This window comes from Stegostoma tigrinum, chromosome 44 (genome assembly GCF_030684315.1).
Source record: "Stegostoma tigrinum isolate sSteTig4 chromosome 44, sSteTig4.hap1, whole genome shotgun sequence".
In the NCBI taxonomy this organism is placed as follows: domain Eukaryota; kingdom Metazoa; phylum Chordata; class Chondrichthyes; order Orectolobiformes; family Stegostomatidae; genus Stegostoma; species Stegostoma tigrinum.
This window is the reverse complement of record NC_081397.1, coordinates 12,992,314-13,014,999: the sequence shown is the minus strand read 5'-3', so window position 1 is coordinate 13,014,999 and position 22,686 is coordinate 12,992,314. Positions and strand designations below refer to the sequence as shown.

The following is a 22,686-nucleotide window of genomic DNA, read 5'->3' as shown; positions in this document are numbered from 1 at the left end:
GGGTAGAAGCTTATACTCATCGGAAAAATGATGCCACAACAGTTGATAAGAAATTTTACAGGACTTTGCACCCCGATTCGGAGGACCAGAGCAAATCCCAAGTGACACTGGTCCATAATTTACTAGACAAGTAATTAAGGAACAACTTAAGGGATTGCAAACTGAACACCATCTGTCATGTCCCTATCACCTTCAGTTCTAACAGGGACGGGAGCAAGGCACAATGGAGACTGAAAAAAACAAAATATCAAAATTGTGTGCGGAAACTGGACTGAAGCGGCCTGAGCCACTGCAGATGGCTCTCATGTTATTGCGGTCCAGTCCTAGTTGGAGAACTGGACTGTCTCCTCATGAAATTATAATGGGAAGGCCGATAAGATTGTCAGTAAACCCCTTTCTGTCAGACAGGTGGGTATCCATCGCATGGATGGAACCTTATTCAACTGTTGCATATTCTTGCCTCAATCTCTTGAAGCCTTCCGTTCACAGTACGGGCCATACTGTGTGGCTTCTTAGAGACACACGAAGAGACCCTTTGATCCAATACCTTAATGCTGACTAGATATCCTAAAGTAATTAGATTAGATTCCCTCCAGTGTCGAAACAGGCCCTTCTGCCCTTGGAGTCCACACTACCCCTTGGAGCATCCCACCCAGACCCATCCCCCGATAACCCACACACCCCTGAGCACTACGGGCAATTTAGCATGGCGGATCCACCTCGGCTGCACATCTTTGGACTGTGGTAGGAAACCGGTGCACCCGGAGGAAACCCACGCAGACATGGGGAGAATGTGCAAGCTCCGCACAGACACTTACTCGAGGCTGGAATCGAACTCGGGTCCCTGGCGCTGTGAGGCTGCAGTGCTCACCACGGAGCCACCGTGCCGCCCCAAATCTAGTTCCATTTGTCAGCTTTTGTCCAGTATCCGTCTAAACTCTTCCTATAGATGCCTATCCCCTCCGGATGCCTTCAGCTGTTGTAATTTTACCAGCGTTCATCACTTTCTCTGGCAGCTCATTCCATACAAGCAACAGCCTCTGCGTGAAAAAGTTGTCCCTTAGATTCATTTTAAATCATTCCCCTGTCACCTTAACCTATGCCCTCTAGTTTCGGTTCTGCTACGCTGGGGAAAATACCTTGGCTATACACCCTGTCTATGCCCCACTTAATTTTATAAAGCTCAATAATGTCACCCCTCAGCCTCCGAAGCTTCAGGGAAATTAGTCCCAGACTGTCCAGCCTCTCCCTATAGCTCAAACAAACCCTCCAAACCTGGCAACATCCTCATGAATCTTTTCTCAACCCTTTCAAGTTTCACCACATGCTTCCTATAGCAAGGAGACCAGAATTGAACACAGTATTGCAAAAGTGGCCTCACCAATGTCCTTTTTCACTGCAACGTGACCTCCCAACTCCTATCCTCAATGTATTGACTAATAAAGGCAAGCATTCCAAATGCCTTCTTCACTATCCAGTCTACCTGCAACTCCACTTTCAACAAACTATGAACCTGCACTCCAAGGTCTCTCTGTTCAACAGCACTCCCCAGGACCTTACCATTAAGTGAATAAGTTCTGCCCTAATGAGTCTTTCCAAAAAGCAGCACCTCCCACTTATCTAAATTAAACTCCATCTACCACTCCTCAGCCCATCCGACCAAGGTCCCACTGCACTCAGCAGTAATCTTCTTGGCCGTCTACCACATCACCAACGTTAGTGTCATCTGCAAAGTTACTAACCAAATGTTCGCATCCAAACATTTTATACAAATGGCAAAAATGGAACCAGCACCAATTCTTGTGACACATCACTGGTCACAGGCCTGCAGTCTGAAAAGCAACCCTCCACTGCCACCCTCTATCTCCTACCTTCGAGCCAGTTCTGCATCCATATGGCTAGTTTTCCCCGTATTCCATGTGATGTAACCTTGCTGACAAGTCGACTGTGAGGAACCTTGTCAAATGCCTTACAGAAATCCATATAGATCACATCCACTGCTCTGTCTTCATCAATCCTCTTCGTTACATCTTCAAAAGACTCAATTAAGTTAGTACCACATGATTTCCCAAGGACAAAGCCACATTGACTATCCCTAATCAGTCCTTGTCTTTCCAAATACATGTAAATCCTGTCCCTTAGGATTCCCTACAACAACTTGTCCAACACTGATGTCAGGCTCACTGGTCAATAGTTCCCATGCTTTTTTTTAACCACTTTTCTTGAATGGTGGCACCACTTTATCCAAAATCCAGTCTTCTGGCACCTCACCTGTGGCTATCAATGACACAAGTATCTCAGCAAGGGGCTCAACCATCACTTCCCTCCCTTTACACTAACTTCTAGGGTATGTGTGATCAGGTCCCGTTCTGGAGTATTGTGTGCGGTTCTGGTTGCCCTGTTATAGGAAGGATATTATTAAACTGAGAAGGGTGCAGAAAAGATTGACAAGTGTATTACAGGGAATGGAGGAATTGAGTTATAAAGAGAGGCAGCAACTATTTGCACAATTTGAAGATTGAGAGGTTATAGAGGTTTATAAAATCTTATAGGGTGGGGAATTTTAAGACAAGAGAGCATTCTTTTGAGGTGAGAAGAGACAGATATTAAAAAAGACATGAGGGCTACTTTTTTCCAGACTTGTTTAAGTATGGAATGAACTTCCAGAGGAAGTGATGGATGCGGGTACACTTACAATGTTTAAAGGACACTTGGCTAAATGAATGAATAAGAAATGTTTGGAGGGATATGAGCCAAGCACAGGCAGGAGGGGTGAGCTCAGTTTGGGAAGTTTGGTTGGCATGGACAAGTTGGATCAAAGGGTCAGTTTCTGTGCTGCATGACTCTATATGAGGCAGCAGTCCATTGTTACGTGGCTCCCAAACATGAGGATTTAGAATTGGGTGAAGATGTTAAACCATAGCTTTGGGCAGAAGACATCCTGTTCATCTACGGCTACTGAGGGTTAGGGATATGTGCACAGCATTTGGGAAACTAACTGCATTCTAGAATGACAGAACAACCAGGTGACATTTCTCTGATGTGAAGTTCCCATGTTGATTTGGTCCATTCTTCAGTTGAAGATGACAAATGAACAGACCCCTGCCTGCCACCAGAAGGAACTTCTCTTCCTCATCAGCAGGGGCAGCAGATCTCTGTGACTACCTCCTCTGAAAGTTCTGGTAGATGGACGAGCCATTTTCTTCCTCCCCTCTGGCACTTGCCTCTCGGACCTTTGGTGTTTCAAGGTACATTAATGACGCATAAGTCACACGACTGTCAGACTCCTGCTGCAAGGGAACAGACATTGTCTTAATCCAAGGTTTATTGCACTTTCTGACCATTTTTCTAACTTCCCTTGAACAAAGGGGTTGAAGGACAGAGCATATAGGAGCAGGAGTAGGCCATTCACCCCTTCCAGCCTGCTCTGTCCATTCAGTGGGATCATTCAATTCAGTCCCCTTTTCTCCACTTTCTTCCTTAAGCCAGCTAAGAGCTCTATCCAACTCCTCCTGAACAATATTCAGTGTTCTGGCCATGGCCACTTCTGTGGTAGAGAAATCCAGAGATTCCTCACTCTCTGGGTGAAGACTTTTCTCCCCATCTCAGCCTCAACCATCTCCTTCAGACCATCACCCCTTGGTTCAAGACAACCCCACCCCCAACTCCAACCCCACCTCCACCTCCACCCCTACTCCATCATTGGGAACATCCTCCTGGCTTTACTGTCTCAGAATTGTACAGGTTGCTATGAGATCCCTCCACCCCATTCTTCTCAACTCCAGTGAATATAATCCTAATTGATTTAGTCTGTCCTCATTCGTCAGTCTTCTTATTTCAGGAATCAGTCTGGGAAAGTGAGGAAGGAAGTCATTAAGTTTAAAAAAAAGAATGAGCAAGAATGAACCATTTAGGATTACATTCTCATTTTGAGAGCGAACTACTCTACTATGAGCCTGGGTTCACATGGAAAACCAGACTGGGTACAGATTGCCTTCTGTCAAGGACATTCATTTTTTAAAAATATCTATTCATCGATGTGGGTGCCACTCATGAGGACAACATTTTTTGCCAATTCCTAATTGCCCAGAGTACAGTTAGGAGTCTAACACTTTGCTGTGGGGTATGGAGTCACATGTAGGCAAGGCCAGGTAAAAATGACAGATTTCTTTCCCAAAAGGACATTAGTGATCCAGATGTGGTTCTCCTCTGGTGATGGCCATCATTAGACACCGAATTCATGACTTTGATTAATTCAAATTCCACCCTTTGCCATGGCAGGATTTGAACCTGGGTCTCCAGATTAATCGTGATGATACCATTCAGTGATGACCACCATCCCCAAGATCAGAGAGCTAGTTGGGTGTTTACGACATGGTTCACTTGATCAGGCCCATTGTAATGATTACCCAATACACGAGACATTGGTGAAATTAATATAATTACTTCTTATTTAAATAGAGAAAGACTATGGAAAGCTACGGGCCTGAGGGATTGGGATTCCTTGTCCATGAATCACAAAAAGCAAGAGTCCAAGTTCAGCGGGTCATAATAGTCTTTATTTTGAAGGGAATGTGATATAAAAGATGGAAGGCTTTGTGTAAACCTCACAAAGCATGAGTGAGACCACAGTTGGAACACAGTTTTGGGGCCCCATATCTGAGGAGAGATAGACTGGGCATGGGGGCAGCTCAGAGAAGGTTCACTCAGCTGATCCTAGGTATGGAGAGCCTGTTCGATGAAGGAGAGTTTGAGTAGTTCAAGCCTGCCTTCATTGGAGTTTAGAAGTACCAGAAGAAATAATTGAAGAATTCTGGATGATATGGGGAGATGTAGAGAAAGGTTGTTTCCCCTTCTGTGGAAGATTCTGGGACCAGAGGGGCATCTTCTCAGAATAAAGGCGGGGGGGGGGGGTGGCATGGGGTGGCCAATCAAGATGGAGGTGAGGAGGAATTTCTTCTTTCTGAGAGGAGTGAATCTGTAGAAGTCTTGACTGCAGACGGTTGTCAAGGCTGGGCTGTGAAGTATATTCAAGGCTGAGATTTTCAATTAGGAAGGGCAATCGAGGGTTATGGGGCAGAAAGTGAAGTTGAGGATTATAAGATCAGCTGTGATCTTAGTGAACAGGGGATGCAGACATTAAGTGCTAAATGGCCTACCTCTGATAGTTTTAATGCACTTTGGCAGGGATAACAAGTCAAAGATGTAGACAAAATGTCATAAGATCCTACAGTAGTGAAATTCTCGGGGTGCTAGTCCACATTTCCCAGAAGATAGTTAAGTAGTTAAGAAGGCATTCAGGATATTTGCCTTTATTAGTACAGGCATAGATTATAACAGTGGGTAGGTGATGTTGGAGCTGGACAGGACTTTGGTGAGGCCACAGCTGGAGCACCGTAGGAAGGATGTGTTTGCATTGGGCAGGGTGCAGAGGAGACTGACCAGGATGTTGCCTGGGATGGGACATTTCAGGCAGAACAAAAGGATGGATAAGGTCAGATGGGAGCAGAGAAGGTTGAGGGGGGACCTGGTAGAGCTATATTAGACTGTGAGAGACATAGTTGCAAGGCATATTTCCAACACGTAGAGGGATGGGTAAGCAGGCATCATGGATATAAAGCTAAAAAGAACCTTGAGTAGAATATCGTTCATCCAGAGGATGGTGGGGAATCTGGAACTCGCTGCCTGTAAAAGTGGGACAGGCAGAAACCCTCATCACATTGAAGAAGTATTTAGATGTACAACTGCATTGCCATAGCCTTCTAAGGTCAAAGATGAGGGCAATGTTCCTTACAGATCTTTGCTGACTGGCACCCCTCCTTGTCCTGTAAAGGTCTCTGAAACAATAAAAACTTACTGGTTCTCTTCTTGTCCTGACGGAGCCTGGAAGGAATAACCAAAAAAAGGTTTAAGTGCACAATATGGCTCAACATTTCATTTACCGTCTCTCTCGGCATTAACTGTGGTGTGTGTCGCTTAAGAAAAGCGGGTGCAGGAGCAGACAAGGCTGGGGGTGACAGGACAAGGGGACAGCTCAGTTACGAAAGCACACAGTGCCCTTGGCTTTATTAATAGGGGCGTGGAGCCCAGCAGCAGGAAGAGAAGGCTGAAGTTTTACAAAACACTTACGAGGCATCAGCTGGAGCGTTGCCTGCAGTCTGGGTGCCACATTACAGGAAAGATACGAACGCATCCGAGAGAGAGAGAGAGAGAATGTGCACCGAAGCACTTTTTGATTTGATTTACTGTTGTCACATGAACAGAGATGCAGTGAAAAGTCTTGTTTTATGTGCTCTGTAGGCAGGTAGTACAGTACAAACTGCATCAGGGCAGCAGAACCAAGTGCAGAATCTAGTGTAGAGATAAGAAGGTGTAAAGCTGGCTGAACACAGCAGGCCAAGCAGCACCAGAGGAGCAGGAAGGCTGCGTTTCGGGCCTAGACCCTGAAATATCAGCCTTTCTGCTCTTCTGATGCTACTTGGCCTGTTGTGTTCATCCAGCTCGACACATTGTTTTCTGAGATTCTCCACCATCTGCAGTTCCTACAATCGCAGAATCCAGTGTTACAGTCACAGAACAGAAACAGGAGAGAGACAGACAACTTTAACGTTTGAGAGGTCCGTTCAAAAGCCTGATAACAATGGGGAAGAAGCTGTTCTGGAATCTGTTGGTAGGCATTTTCAAACTTCGGGATCTTCTGCTCAACGGAAGAGGCTGCAAAAGAATATAACTGGTACAGTCGGGGGTCTTCGATTATGTTGGCTGCTTTCCTGAGGCAGTGGGAAGTATAGATGGAGTCAGTGGATAAAAGGCTGGCTTGTGTGATTGATTCAGAAGAACCAGGTTCCAGGGATGAGAAAGTCCAGCAATCGGGGACTGTTCTGCCTGGGAGAAGAGAAGGCAGAGAGAGAGGGAGGTTTTCAAAATCGTGAGCAGGGGCTGGACAGAGTTGAGAGGGAAAAGCTGTTCCCATGTGGAAAAGAGGGAGAAGGTGTATAGATTTACAGTGATGTGGAAACAGAGTGCGGTGGGGGACAGATGTGATGAATAAACCTTTTCACCCAGCTAGTAGTTAGGGTGTAGTGTGTACTGCCTGGGAATGTTGTGGAGGCAGGTTCAATGGAGAAGGGATAGTGGATGCAGAGTTGGATAGAAATGGGTGCACAAGGATACAGGAGGAAAAGCCCAAGGGGAATACACTTCCATGAAGCAGTGCAGACAGAAGTTGGTTTCAGTCAGTTCTGACATACGCACACCATCTGATGGATGAGACATTTGAGTCGAGATATCCCTGTGGGAGTAAGGGGGAGTGGTTGAGAAAGCCCCTGTGCTTGGTGGAGAAGTGTCAGACTACGTTATCACACTGAAGGAATAGAGCACAGATTAAGGGAATGTTGGAGTTCAAGCTCATTGGATGAGTGAGAGAGAGATGAAGGAAAACAAGACTAATTTGGACAAGGTTGGCTAAGGAATCCCATATCATATTGAATGGCAGAGCAGAATCAATGGGCTGAATGACCTGATTCTGCTTGGATGTGCACTGAGCCAATACTAGTTTACTTTTGTGGGATGTGGGCATCATGGACTGGACCCAACATTTATTGCCTCCATCCCTAATTGTCCCAGTGGGCAGTCAGATGTCAACCACATCGTTGTGGGTCTGGAGTCATGTGTCGGGCTAGATTAGGTAAGAACAGCAGATTTCCCTCCCTGAAGGATGCTAGTGAACCCAGATGGTTTTTGTTCAGAGGCACATGATCATGGATTCACACTCACTGTTCGTAAGGCGATACCAAGTTTACAGGTGATGCAAAAACCGATGGGAAGCAAGTGGTGAGTGTACCAAGAGGGACATAGATGCGGTTAAGTGAAGGTGCAAAAACTTAGTTGATGAATATTACGTGGGGAAATACAATGTGATAGAAGAAAAACAGAGGAGTTAAAGATTATTTAAATGGAGAAAGACTGCAAAAGCTGTGGGATTGAGGGATTTGACAGTCCTCATGTGTGAATCGCCAAAAGCTAGCATTTAAATTCACGGGGTATGATCACAGACCATAAGGTATCGGAGCAGAATTTGGCCCATAGGAGTCTGCTTTGTCATTCAGTCATGGTTGATATCTTTCTCGACCACATCCTGCTGCCATCTCCCCATAACCCTTGATCCCGTTATTAATCAGAACATATCGATCTCTGTATTAAAAACACTTGATGACTTGGTCTCCACAGCCCTCTGTGGCAGTGCGTTTCACAGATTCAACACCCTCTGGCTGAAGAAATTCTTCCTCATCTCAGTTCTAAAGGGTCGTCTCTTCACACCGAGGCTGTGCCCATAGGTCCTACTCTCCTACTCTGGGAAACATCTTCTCCATGTCCACTCTACTCAGGCATCCCAGCATTCTTAAAGTTTTCAACAGATCATCCCTCATCCTTCTACACTTCATCAATTACAGACCCATCGTCCTCAACCGCTTCTCATATGACATGCCCTTTATCCCTGGGATCATTCTTGTAAACCTACTCTGGACATCCTTTGATGCCAGCTCATTCTTCCTTGGATACAGAGCCCAAAACTGCTCACAATATTCCAAAGGTAGTCTGACCAGAGCCTTTATAAGACACGAGCAGTACATCTTTGCTATTGTATTCTCACCCTCTTGAAATGAATGCAAACATTGCATTTACCTTCCTAACTGCCAATTGAATCTGCCTGATAACCTGAAGAGAATCCTGAACTAGAATTCCCAAGTCCGTGTGTGCTTCGGACTTCCACAGCCTTTCTCAGAAAATTGTCAATGCCTCAGTACTTCCCATGGATGTGCAAATGGAAGGCAAATGAAAAGCTGGCCTTTAATTCAAAGGCAGTGGAGTATAAAAGTGGGGATATTTCTGCTAAAACTCTACAAGGCACTAGTCAGACAATAGCTGTGATATGGTTTTGGGGCCCCGTATCTGAGGAAAGATAAACTGGGCATTGGAGGCAGTTGGAGAAGATCTGATCCCAGGGATGGAGGGACTGTTTGAGGGTGAGGTTGAATAGGTTGGGCCTGTACTCATTGGAGTTTAGAAGATTGAAGATTCTTGGAAGTACTTGGCAGGAGAAATGCGGAGAGAGGTTGTTTCCCTTTGTGTCGGAGAGTCTGGGACCAGATGCATCGTCTCTGAATAAGGGAGGCCGCCCACTGAAGACAGATATGAGGAGGAATTTCTTCACTCCAAGGGAAGAAAATCTGTGGAATTCTTTACTACACAGACCTGTCAAGGCTGAGTCATGAAGTATATTCAAGGCTGCGATTTTTAATTGAGAGAGATATAGGGGAGGAAGTGGAGTTGAGGATGATTAGATCAGCTGCAATCTTGTTGACTGGTGGAACACAGGAGATGGGTTGAATGGCCTTGTTCTGCTCCTACAGTCACATGGACCCTATTCCCATAAGATGTTATCACAGAGCCTTGTGTTTCCTTTCTGACACAGTGATGCAAAGTTATTTAGAAACATGTTACCTCCTTCTTTCTTCTTTGCTTGGACAACAGAGTACACAATTTCATCATGATTGGGGCTGCTGGTGTCTGAAACAAGAACACACTTTATAAGATTCCAAGAGAGAGAGAGAGACAGAGCGTTAACATGACATGTTATAAACACAAAGTGCTGGAGAAATTCAACAGCATCTGTGGAAACAGAAAGAGAGAGAGAAAAAAACTGTCAATGTCACAGCTAACAAAGACAGAAAGTTCTGGAGAAACACAGCAGGTTCGGCAGCATCTGCAGAGAGAGAGAGAGAGAGAGAGAGAAACAGTTAACGTTTCAGATCCGGTGTGAATCTCCATCGGAACTAAGGAGTGAGATGTGGAAAGGTATCAGAATCAATGCTTTGAACAATGAAGGCAAGCACACCAAACATCTCCTTAACCACCCTTTCTACCTGTGATGTAATTTTCACAAAACTGTGTAACTGAACCTCTCGGTCTCTCTGTTCAACAACACTCCCCAGGTCCCCACCATTAACTGTATGAGCCCTGCCTTCGTTTGTTTTACCAAAATGCCATACATCACTTTTATCCAAATTAAACTCCATCTGCCACTCTTTAGTCCATTAACCCAATTACTCAAGATCTTCTTGATAATCTGAAATAACCTTCTTCAGTCTTGACCATACTACCAATTTTGGTGCAAATGTATGAACTGTGCTTCCTAAATTCTCATCCAAATCATTTATATAAATGCCAAACAGCAGACCCAGCACCGATCCCTACTTTTATCAGAACCTGTGCAAGGAAACACATTCATTGTCCCTCAGGCACACGGTCACAAACTGACCTCTCCTGGATTGGGAACCAGAGGTGTCCTGATGTCTCTCTTTATGATGGAGTTTGCAGACAGCAAACAGAAGCAGGAAAACAATGAGGAGAACGGCAGCAACAGCAGAACCTCCGACCTGCAGAGCAAATTTCCCAGAGGGACCTGGAACATAGAATTGGGAAAACCAAAGATCACTCTGATTGTCACAAAGTCACTAAATGTAATACTTCAGGTGAGAAAGCAGGGAAGCGATCCCATTGAATTGGTGGAGGATGCTATGGAGGCCAGATACGTAAGGGCTAGGAGCAGGAGTAGGACATTCAACCCCTCTCATTCAATACAACTGTGACTGATCTCATCTCTGCTTTCACTCCACTTCCCCGTCCTCACTCCCTTTAACGATTAAAAATCTGCCTTTGCCTTAAATTTATTCAGTGTCCGGCACCCACCACACACTCTCTCTGGGGGAGTGAATTCCTCCTCATTTGTTATAAATCTGCACAGACAAATGTTCTTTGGCTTTCTGTGGTAGAGAATTCCACACTTCCCCACTCTCACCTTTCTCCTCATCTCAATCCTATCCCATCTCCTTTAGCCTGAGAGCCTCTGGTTCCGGACTCTTCCCCCGAGTCATCAGGAACATCCTGCCTGCATTTACGGTATAAGCTTCCCCCTGCTAATAGCAGCAATTTATATTCTAAAGACAGTACAAATATGGACTCGAAAGTGACCAAGTGGCAGGACACCGAGAGTGACAGTCGATGGATATTTTTCAGGATGGAGAAAAGCTTCTAGTGGAACTCCCCCGGGAATGGCTTTCGGGCTCTTACTTCACTCAATATGTTAACAAACTGGATCTTGCTGTTCTGGGGGGCTAGTTCCAAGTGTGCAAATGAAACTAAACATGGAGAACTGTAAACTTGAGGAAGACCATGTGAAACTCCGAAAGGACATTGACAAATTGGTGGCGTGGGCAGATTGGTGGCAGGTCCAGTTCCATGCTGTGTGAACTGATGCACTTTGGTGGGAAGAATGTTGAAAGACAATACAAAATAGGAGAGTGCAACTGTACTCCTGCGTCAGTGCCCCACCTTTGGTCCACAGGATATCATAAAATTATAGAATCCTACAGTGTCAATGCATCCCACCAAAGCCCATCCCCATCCCCCTACCCCATCCCGAAAATGCTACATTTCCTGTAGCTAATGCACCGAACCAGCATACCATGTCCCCTCAGATAACACGGCAATCTACAACTGATGGCTCCTTCCATTTTGATCCATACCTGACACAGTGAGGACGAGCGGCTCACTGCAGTTGATAACGTGGGCAACGGCATTGGCAGCACCACAGGAGTACGCAGCGCCCTCCCCATCAGGTGGCACGGTGACATGGAAGGTGGCTGTCCTGGAGTCAACGACTGTTGTGTTCCTCAGGGGGTGGGGGTGGTGGTCGTGGTAAAGCATGAGGTTTATAGGCAGTGTCCCATTTTCAGACGTACACCGGATGGGAAAGTGGTCACCGATGGACACAGCGGGCTCCTTCAGATCTGAGCTGATGGATGGGCAGCTCACAGGGACTGGGGAGGAGAGAGAAAATTCAGGCATCAATTAAATCCCCAGCAGCAAAAGAGAGGATCCCATCACATACTGCACACGGACATGACTTTTCAGGGACAGATCCCCAGTGGTGAAGGTGCAGAATCAGATATAGTTACTGAGTTTTCAGGACAGAAACAGGCCCGTTCACCCAAAATGGCTTGCCTGTCAAAAACAAGCACCTTGCTTTTCTAATCCTATTTTCATCAGGGCTCGTTCTTAAGGCTAAAGGGATCAAAGGGTATGGGGGGGAAAGGGGAACCAGAGCACTGAGACTGATGATCACCCATGATCGGATTGAATGGTGAAGCAGGCTTCAAAGGGCCGAATGTCCCCTACTCCTGCTCCTATTTTCTGTGATGCTATGATGGAAGGAATCATATGCTGGTCACCTGTAACATCCATGATTTCCCACATATTAAAACATGCAATACACATGACTGATCTGTGCTGTCTTAACTTAATTTACTTCATTTAGGTTGATAATATCTGATGTGCATTTACTTATAATAATTTTGTTTTCTTTGACCTTACAATAATAAAGATAACAAATGTTGATCAACCTTACTGGGACTGAAAACTTGAAACAACAATTAACACACTTAACAGATTTCAAGTCAACCTCACTTGAACTCTTTGTCCCTTACTGAATTCACTTTATTTTCTACTTATGAGACATGGATATGATTGGCGAGGCCCGATATTAATCAACTTTGTCCCTAGTTTTCCCCTTGAGAAAGTGATAGTGAGCTGTCTTCTTGAACCACTGCAGTCCATGTGCAATATTGGGCACAAACGCCATGAGGAAGGGAATTCCAGGACTTTGACACAGTGACACTGAAGGAATGGCCGATATATTTCTAAGTCAGGATGGTGAGTGGCTTGGAGGGGAACGTGCAGGGGTTGGTCTTGCCCTATATCTGCCTCCCTTTCCTTCTAGATGATGTGATCATGGGTTTGGAAAGTGCTGTCTTCGGATCTTTGATGAATTTCTGCAGTAGTCTCATAGATGGTACACTCTGCTGCGGCTGACCATTGATGGTGGAGGAAGTGGATGTGGTGCCAATCAAGTGGCAGCTGCTTTGTCCTGGATCGTGTTGAGCCTCTCGAGTGCTGTTGGAGTTGTACTCATCCAGCCAAGTGGGGAATATTGCATCACACTCCCGACTCGTGCCTTGTCGAGGGTGGACAGGCTTTGGAGGGAATCTGGAGGTGAGTTACTCGCTGCAGTATTCTTCGCCTCTGGTCTGCTCTTGCAGCCACAGTATTGAAATGATGAATCCAGTTCAGTTTTTGGTCAATGACAGTCCCCAGGATGTTGGTAGTGGGGGAATTCAGTGATAGTAATACCATTAAATATTCAGAGGTGATAGTTAGATTTTCTCTCAATGGTATCCCCAGGATGCGAATAATGAGGGGATTCAGTGATGGTAATACAACTGAACATCAAGAGATTATGATTAGAGTCTTTCTTATTTGTGTGGTGCAGATTTTACTTGCCACTTGTCAGCATAAGCCTGGATATTATCCAGAACCTGCTACATTTGCACGCAGGTTGCTTCAGTATCTGAGGAATAGCAGACGGAGCTAAACGGTACAGTTGCACAGATGTACAGCATGGAAACAGACCCCTCATTCCAACTCATGCATGTTGACCAGATATCCTAAATTAATCTTGTCCTATTTGCCAGCATTTGGAATCATATCCTTCTGAGCCTTTCCCATTCATGTACCTATTCAGATGCCTTTTAAATGTTGTGATTGTACCCATCTCTATGACTTCCTCTGGCAGCTCATTCCATGCAAGCACCACTCTCTGTGTGAAAAGCATTGTCCCTTAGGTCCCCTTTAAACTTGTCCCCTCTCACCTTAAACCAATGCCATCTAGTTATGGACACCCCTACACTGGCGAAGACCTTGGCTATTCACCTGATCCATGCCCCACATGATTTTCTAAACTTCTATCCTTCATAAACCTCAGCCCTCGACGCTCCAGGGATATCAGCTCCAGCCTATTCAGCCTTTCCGTCTCCCTCAAACCCGACAGCCCCAGCAACATTCTTGTAAATCTTTTCAAAACCTTTTCCAGCTGAAGGACATCGTTCCTAGCAAGGAGACCAGAATTCAATGCTATATTCCTAAAATGGCTTTATCAATGTCTTGTACAGCTGCAATGTGAAATCGCAACCCTGATACACATTGCACTGACCAATGAAGGCAAGTGTACTGAACACCTTTGTCAGAATCCTGTCTACCTGCAACTCACCTTTCAAGGAACTATGAACCTGCATCCTCTATGTCCCTTTATTCAACAATATTCCCCAAGATGCTTGCATTAAATATATAAGCTCTGCCCTGATTTGCATCACCAAAATACAACACTTCACTTTTATCTCGTATTTATCGAATTTGGACTCCTGAGAACAGTTCTGGGTTCCCATGTCTGAACAAAGATAGCCTGGGCAGTGGAGGCAGCCCAGAGAAGGTTCACTCGGCTGATCCCAGATACGGAGAGATTGTCTTTTGAGGGAGAGGTTGAGTAGGTACGGCCTGTCCTCATTGGTGTTTAGAAGAATTAGAGGTGACCTTATTGAAGATTATTACAGGAACCTGACAGGGGAGATGAAGACAGAAGTTGTTTCCTTTTGTGTGGGAGAGTGTATGACCAGAGGGGCATCATCTCAGAATAAGGGGAGCTTCCTATTGAAGTTGGGGATGAGGAGGAAATTATTTTCACTGAGGGGAGCTAATCTGCAGAATAATTTACCACAGAGGGCTGTCAAGGCTGGGCCATTTAGTATATTCAAGCAGAGATGGGGATTTAATCAGGAAGGGGAATTGAGGGTGATGGGGGATGAGGTGGGGGGAAGGCAGGAAAGTGGAGTTGAGGATGATCAGATCAGACACGCTCCCATTGAAGTGTGGAGTGGACTCGACGGGCTGAATGGCCTATTCCCACTCCCACATTTTATGATCTTCACACTTGGAGGACAATCAGGTTACATGCATCGTGCACATGCAAAACACTTGCACAGAGTCAGGCCAAATTACACAGAAAGAGGCCACTCACAACCAAATGAGCTCCAGGAAGAAACTGGTCTCGGGATCAGAGCAGAGATGAATGTTGGTGATCTACCAATTACAGAACCCTCCTCATGGATTTAACCCTCCTCAGTCCCAGCAGCTAAATGTCGACTGAAAAACTGGGGCTGTTCCAACAGCAATACAAGATGACATTTGACGTCTGTTAAACTGGCAGATGCATTTCTGACTAATTGTCATCGACTGGTGCACTCTCCATGACGACCAGAGTCCCAATCCATCTCTTCTTTTCCATTGCCAATATTGAACTGCTCCCCCTTGCAAAATGTCCTGATCAGTTTCAAGATGCCAACCAAAAGGCGCCGTTTTAATTTTTGGCCAGATCAGCGCAGTGAAACTTGGTTTCTATCCTGTGTCAGCCTCCTCCCACATCCCCAACACACCCACCACCCCCTCACCACACCCTGGCCCCTTGGTTGACTCACTCTGGACAGTGACTTCCATCCAGAGGGACAGGAATTCTGAAAGGTTCTGGAAAATCGCACAGCGGTACCACCCTGAATCTATTAGGGTTGCTCGGTGGATACGATGGACGTTGTGAGGCATGGAATCAGAGTTCAGGAGGGTCTCATTTCTGTAGAAGTAAATTTGTCCTGTCCCACACACATGGTCCTGGGTACACCGACAATTCAGTGTGATGGGATCACCATCTCTCTGCAGTCTGGGATCCACCTGCAGTATCACTGGACTTTCTGAAATTGACAGAACGGTTAATTTTTTTTTGTGACAAAAACCATATAATTTTGCTTCACCATTTTCAATGTTTGTTGCTTGGATATCTGCTTCACAGCTGTACTAAGTGTAACAAGTTCAGCTGCATGGACCTCATAGAATCTAAGCTCCCTGATTGGGGCTGTTTACCTTGTCTGAGCCGAGTCCTGGCTGAAAGGCATAAAGGATTGTGTCAGAGTTTCTGCTCACTTTAGAAGCCAGCTCTGAGTTGCCTCAGTCAGTGTCATGTACTGTACAAGTGTAATTAAAGGGTGACTTGGTGACTGGATACTAGCCTCTGTGGAGATATTTCAGGAGCAATTAACTGTCTATTTTCATCTCTGCACGTGATGTTAATCATTAACACGCAAGTATTTCTGACACCATTCCTTCTAAAAAGAGTTTGGAAGCCTGGATGGAGACTAAATGGCTTTATGCATCAGCAAATGTTTGCTGCATTTAGATTTTGTTGGAATGATTGGAAGTGCAGTCCTGAGAGACTGCTTGGGATGAGCAATCAGAACGTGAGTGTGTTTCTGGGACGAGATTCCTGAATCTTCATGTGGAAAACTGCAATGTTTGAAGTGCGAGTTGACTGCGATGGATTGGAAAATGCCACTGAAAGGAACAAGAGTGGGTAGGCAGTGCCGAACATTCAATGACAAATAGATGAGCTACAGAAATTATTTCTTACAACCTGACTCAAGAGTGCAAAGAGAACACTGGCCAAACCCTGGCTTCCAAAGGAAGTTGAAGATAGCACTTACTGCAAAAAAGGCATAAAAATTGGCAAGAAAAATAAATAATACCCCCAAGAATTGGGAACAGTTTAGATGGCAGCAAGAGAGATCTAAGCGATGCATTGAGAAAGGTAAACTAGAGTATGAGTGTAAGTTTGCAGGGAACAGAAGAACTGACTGTGAAAACTTCTGCAAGTGTGTAAAAAGAAGTTTGGTGAAAACTAATGTAAGTCTCTTACAGTCAGAAACAAGGGACTTTATAATGGGGAACAAAGAAATGGCTGACAAAATAAATTCATACTTCAATTATGTCTTCACACAGGAGAGTATGAAAAATTTACTGGAAATGATGGCAATCAAAGAGACTGGTGAGATGGAAGAAGTAAAGAAATATTGCTGGGCAAATTGATGCGATTGAAGGTTGGTAAATCCCCAGGAACTGACAACCTACATCCCAGTGTGTTTAAGTAACTTGCCTTAGAATTAATGGATGCATCAGCGACCATGTTCCAAGATCCTACAGACTCTGAAACAGTTCTGACACATTATAGGGTAGCTGATGTAACCTTACTATTTAAAAATGGTGGTGGAAGCAAAACTGTGAATTATAAACCAGTCAGCCTGATATCAGTACTGGGAGTATCAGGGGCTGGGAGATGCTGAGGGTTCAACATCAGCAATCGTTTCAAGTCAACATAGGGGCAGTTTAACCTGGGTGGGAGGGTAAAACTGGAAACATTACAGTCAGCAACAGATATCAGATCCAGCACAATGATGTTATCAGTTCTCATAAACTGCACAATTACTGCCTTATTAACGCCAATCAATCAATGTTATCTTTTTGGTTTCTGAAATTCAATTCCCTCTTGATTTAACGAGAATTAAATCAATCAAATTCCAACTTCTAAAATCCCATCCATGTAGTACTACGTTCGTTTGGATAGAGGACTGATGAGTCAACAGACAACAGAGAATCAGGATAAATGGATCTGTTTTTTTGCTTGGCAAGCTATAATGAGTGGGAACCCACAGGGTTAAGTCCTTGTCCCCAGCTATTCGCAATGTATATTTATGGTTTGCATGGAGGGATAGAAGATGACACTAGAATAGTTGGGAAACTAAGCTACAATGAGCTATGTGGCACAGTGGCTCAATGGTTAGCATTGCTACCTCACAGTGCCAGTGACCCAGGTTCAATTGCAGCCCTGGGTGACTGTCTGTGTGGAATTTACACGTTCTCCCTGCGTCTGCGTGGGTTTCCTCCGGCTGCTCTGGTTATCTCCCACAGTCCAAAGTTGTGCAGGTTAGATGAACTGGCAATGCTAAGTTGCCTGTACTGTTCAGGGATGTGTAGATTCAGTGGTTTACAGGGGGATGGGTCTGGGTGGGATGCTCTGAGGTTCAATGTGGACTTGTTGGGCCAAAAGGCCTGTTTCCACAGTGTAGGGATTCTGTGACTTCTGTGCAGAAATAATTAATAGAAATGCATAGGTTCAGCGAAGGGGCCAACATTTGACATCGAAAAGTGTGAGCAAAGAAATAGAAAGGCACATTATTAATCAAGTGGGAGAGAAGCTTCAGAGTGATCTGGTACAGAGGGGTCTGGATGTCCTTGTGCATGAATCTGAGAAAGCTGGCACACAGAGACAGCAGGCAACATGGAACAGAACTGACAATTGCTAAAGGAATAGCACAGAGGAGAATTTGAGTGTTGTTGCAAGGCATTAGTGTTTTGGCGTCCAGAGTACTGCGTAGACTTTTGGTCCTCTTACTTGAGAAGGGGTGTAGTTGCATTGGAGGCAGTTCAGAGGAGAATGATGAAATTGATTCCAGAGTTGAGGAGTTTGTATTATGAAGAGAGATTGAGCAGTCTTGCCCTGTCTGCTGTTTAGAAGAATGTGAGTAGACCTAATTGAGGGAGAGAAGATAGTAAAGGGGGGATTGACAAAGGAAATGGAGAGGATATTTCCTCATGTGGGGCAATCTTGAACAAGATATCAAGGTGGCTCAGCAGTTAGCACTGCTGCCTCACAGTGCCAGTGACTTGAGTTCAATTCCCCCCTCAGTCAGCTGTCTGTGTAGATTTGCTCCAGGTGCTCCAGTTTCCTTCCATATCCAAAAATCTGCAAGTTGGGTGGATTGGCTATGTTAAATTACCTGTAGTGTTCAGGGAGGTATACGTAAGTTCGGTTAGCCATAGGAAATGAAGGGTTATGGGGATGAGTCTGGGTGGGATACGCTTTGAAGGGTCACTGTGGACTCAGTGGGCTGAATGGCCTGTTCCCACACTTTTTGAGGTTCTATGGATTTCAGGAGAATGGGAATGGGGGAGATTGAAAATTGAGAGAAGCCATTCCTCCTCATCTCTAAGTGGGTGGAAGGGGTGGTGGATGAATTTGTAGGAATTCACCCACCCCTCCCAGAGTGCATGGGAGATACTGAGATGCTGAATAAATTGAGGGAGGGGACAGATTTTTAATCAGAGATGGGTTAACGGGAATGGGGGCTGGAAAATGGAGTTGAGGCTGAGACGTGATCAACCATAGTCGTATGGAAATGGGGGAGCAGACTTTCAAGGGACTGAATGCGTTCCTCCTGCTCCTGGCCCCTATGTTCTAAAGTGACACGTACCTCGCACATCTACATGTCTGGAAGCTGATGTGTACACAGGACCATTGGGATAATCAACAAACTGCATTTGGCATCGATACCGTCCTGTATCCTCAAATGTAACCCGCTCCTTTCGAAAAGAAACACTTTTATTTCTTGTCCGGAACTCAGCAATAACAGAACCTTCCTGATAAAATGTGTAAATGAATTCATTTGGCATGGGGTATGTGCAGTTACAACTCAACCTCAATGTCTGCTCATACCACAGAGGTTCTGGCTCAGTCTCAATCCTCACAAACAATTCAGGAGCTGTCAAAAAAGAAATGACTTGAATTAATAACTGGGCGTAAGCACGAACCAGACCAATCAGCTTCTTGCTGCTGGCCAAATCTCTACTTGGACACATCCCTTTCAGTCAACCTCATCATCCAACATGACTTTCTCTTCTGCTTCAGCAAGCAGCTGTGTAACCAATGCTTCCAATGAGGGTAAGGAAACTACTTTTCAAAACGGGCAGTGAGTTTTGCTTTCACAGAGTCCTTTCCTCACAACTGTCCACTGTACAAACTATAGAAAAAAAATATTGTCTAATTTTACTCTAAGGAGTAGTGTATCCTGTTGACAGAAAGAGCACAGGAGCTGGACATTGTTTAAATGGAGAAAGACTGTGTAAAGCTATGGGATGGAGGGATTTGGGGAGTTTTCATCCATATATCAGAAAAAAAAGTGAGGATCGAAGTTCAGGACATCATAGGGAACATGACTTGTCATATTTTCAAAGTGAGTGGAGTATAAATGTTGGGAGGTTTTGCTAAAATCATACAAGGCATAAGTCAGACCACAGCTGGGAGACACTGTACAGTTTGGGCCTCATGTCTAAAGGAGGTTCGACTGGCTTTGAAGGCCATCTAGAGAAGGTTCACTCAGTCGTGGGTATGGAGGGACTATCTGGTGAGGAGGAGGTTGAGCAGGTTGGGCCTATCCTCATTGAAGTTTCGAAGGCGGGGGGAAGCAAACTTACTGAAAATCCTGAGAAGGACATTACAGGGTAAATGTGGACAGAGGCTCTTTCTCCTTTTGTGGGAGAGTCTGGGATCAAAGCGGCATCAAATTAGAATACAGGCCCAGTGAAGATGAGGAGGAATTTCTTCTCTCCAAGGGGAGCGAATCTGTGGAATTCTTCACTGCAGAGGACTGTCGAGACTTGGTCATTGTGTATATTCAAGGCTGAGATTTTTAACCTGCAAGGGGAATCGAGGGTTACGGGGGAAAGTAAATGATCAGATCAGCTGCGATCTCATTGTATGGTGGGGCAGACACAATGAGCTGAATGACCTCATTCTGATCCCATGTGTCCAGAATTTGAGAACGTCAGTGTCACAAGTCACTGCTCTACCGAGATACCAGTTAGCACCGGCTACATGCATAATAAGATATGGCTGAGGTCCACAATTCTGTCTTTGATGCATCACGTTAATGTTTGAAAAGGAGAACCAATCATCTTATGATGTCCTGCATTCACTGTGGAAGAGAAACTGCGCAGTGGGAGGTGTTTAACAAAGGATTACAAGAATGAATTAGACTTATGGTCACAGAGTCATACAGCGCAGGAACAGACCCTTCAGTCTGAGTGAAATATTTTTAAAAAAACACTCATGCCCTCAAAATCACAGGACGGTCATACATACAAACACATGAATGAATTGTAACATTGAAAGGACAAAAACAGAAGGAAATAGCCAGTTCAGTAGAAAGCTGAAGAGTTGGATGAGGAGAATTGAAACATAGAAAATAGGATCAAGGAGTGGAGCTCTGTCAATCAATGAGATTGTCCAACTCAGTCCCCTGTGTGTGAAGAACTGTACATGATACAAGGGGTTCTGTTGGTGTTCTGGTCATATCACCAACGAGCAACTGAGCGAACCAGAGTGACAGACCCAAGGGTGGGTTCAAATCTCCTCTTCACTGTGAGAGTTGCGAGGGAACAGTCGTTCAGTCTCAGTCAGATCTGGGCTCGATATTGGATCTAGGAGGCGGTGTCCATCAAACCCATCAACCCCACCTTCAGAAGAGTCCCGCCTGGAATCTTTGTCAGATCTTTGCCCTTCCGGATCCCATTACCAACAATTCTCAAGTGATCAAGCTGCCCAGTCCATGGGCATATGGCTCAGTACTTGACAGCAAAGCTCGGGTGGAGGGGGCGGAATTTGGTGAAAAGCTGGCGGGGTGGACCGACAATCATAACAGCAAATTCCAGTCAAACTTTGCACATCACAACAGCAGTGGTGCTATCCCAACAGAATCCCAATATCATAGATAATAAAGTGTGAAGCTGGATGAACACAGCAGGCCAAGCAGCATCTCAGGAGCACAAAAGCTGATGTTTCGGGCCTAGCCCCTTCATCAGAGACTGCTTTTTTTGCTTTTCCCACCCCCATCCATTCCTGGGAATTAATACAACTCCCCTCAAATGCCTGAAGGGATGCGACTTGAGACAAAGAGATTGACTAATTCAAAACTGGCATGACTCACCGGATACTCTCACGAGAATGCTGTTACTGTCGGCTGTTGTTTGTGTCAAAGTTTGGCATCTGTATTCCCCATTATGCTCTATTCCAGCAGCCTCAATGGTGTAAATCTTCTCGCTGAACTCTTTGATAGTGTTGTTTACGAACCACTTATATCTCACAGAATGAAGCTCTCGACCAGCATCACATCTAAGAATGATCCAGTCACCCGTTAAGAATCTCCTCCACATTGGCTCCATCGTTAGTACGGGTGTTCCAGTCTCTGTTGAGGAACCTAATCCATAGAGAAACACATTCACATGGGGAAGAACTGAAACCGTCTTGCTGCAGTAGGATGGTCAGCTTGGTGCTCTGGCAACTTAAGCAGTCCAATATCCAGGCAAGGGCTGACAAATGGCAAGTAAAATTTGCACCACACAAATGCCAGGCAATGGCCGTCTCAAATAATAGAAAATCTCACTATCATTCCTTGACATTCAATGCTATTACCGTCACTGAATTCCCCCATTATCAACACCCTGGGGATTATCACTAAGAGAGAATCTAACTATTCGCCCCTTAACATTCAATGGTGTAACACTGAATCCCCCACTGTCGACATCCTGGGGATGACTACCATCACTCTCTTAATGTTCATTGAACCACCACTGACCCCTCCACGATCAACATCCAGGTGGTTACCACTGAGAGAGAATCTAACTACCGTTCCTTGACTTTCAATGATATTATCATCACTGAATTCCACCAACTATCAGAATCCCGGGGATTACCATTGACCAGAAACTGAACTGGACTTGCCATATAAGCTACAAGAATGGGTCAGAGGCTGGGAATCCTGCACTGAGTGACACACCTCCCGACTGCCCGAAGCCTGTCCACTATCCCCGAGGTACAAGGGACTGCCAACATGGTGTTCTGCATGGAAAATTTTGTCTCACTAACTTGAGTGAATATTTTGAAGAATGACAAAGAAGATTGATGAAGGCAGAGTGGTGGACATTGTCTAAATGAACTTCAGCAAGGTGCTTGCCAACATTCCACATGGTAGGCTGATTAGCAAGGTAACATCACATGGAATACAGGGAGAGCTAGAC

General features: G+C 45.1%; 1 protein-coding gene across 1 annotated transcript; it reads right to left on the bottom strand.

Moving 5' to 3' along the window:
* Positions 1 to 3,040: 3,040 nt before the first annotated feature.
* Positions 3,041 to 21,831, bottom strand: LOC132207143 (Fc receptor-like protein 3). Its single transcript, XM_059642318.1, has 7 exons — positions 21,597 to 21,831; positions 15,429 to 15,695; positions 11,589 to 11,882; positions 10,322 to 10,465; positions 9,505 to 9,570; positions 5,858 to 5,883; positions 3,041 to 3,290 (listed from the first exon to the last, which is right to left on the bottom strand). The coding sequence occupies exons 1-7, from the start codon at positions 21,829 to 21,831 to the stop codon at positions 3,162 to 3,164; spliced, it is 1,161 nt and encodes a 386-aa protein (XP_059498301.1). The 3' UTR covers positions 3,041 to 3,161.
* Between the last annotated feature and the right edge of the window lie 855 nt (positions 21,832 to 22,686).

What these genes read in the sequence shown, in the direction of transcription:
- LOC132207143 (XM_059642318.1), bottom strand. Translation starts at nt 21,831, where the DNA reads ATGGAGCCAATGTGGAGGAGATTCTTAACGGGTGACTGGATCATTCTT. An exon ending in TGGTTCCCAATCCAGGAGAG is followed by an intron (nt 9,571 to 10,321) that starts GTCAGTTTGTGA and finishes TTCTTGTTTCAG; the next exon opens with ACACCAGCAGCCCCAATCAT. An exon ending in TCAGGACAAGAAGAGAACCA is followed by an intron (nt 3,291 to 5,857) that starts GTAAGTTTTTAT and finishes GTTCCCTTGCAG; the next exon opens with CAGGAGTCTGACAGTCGTGT.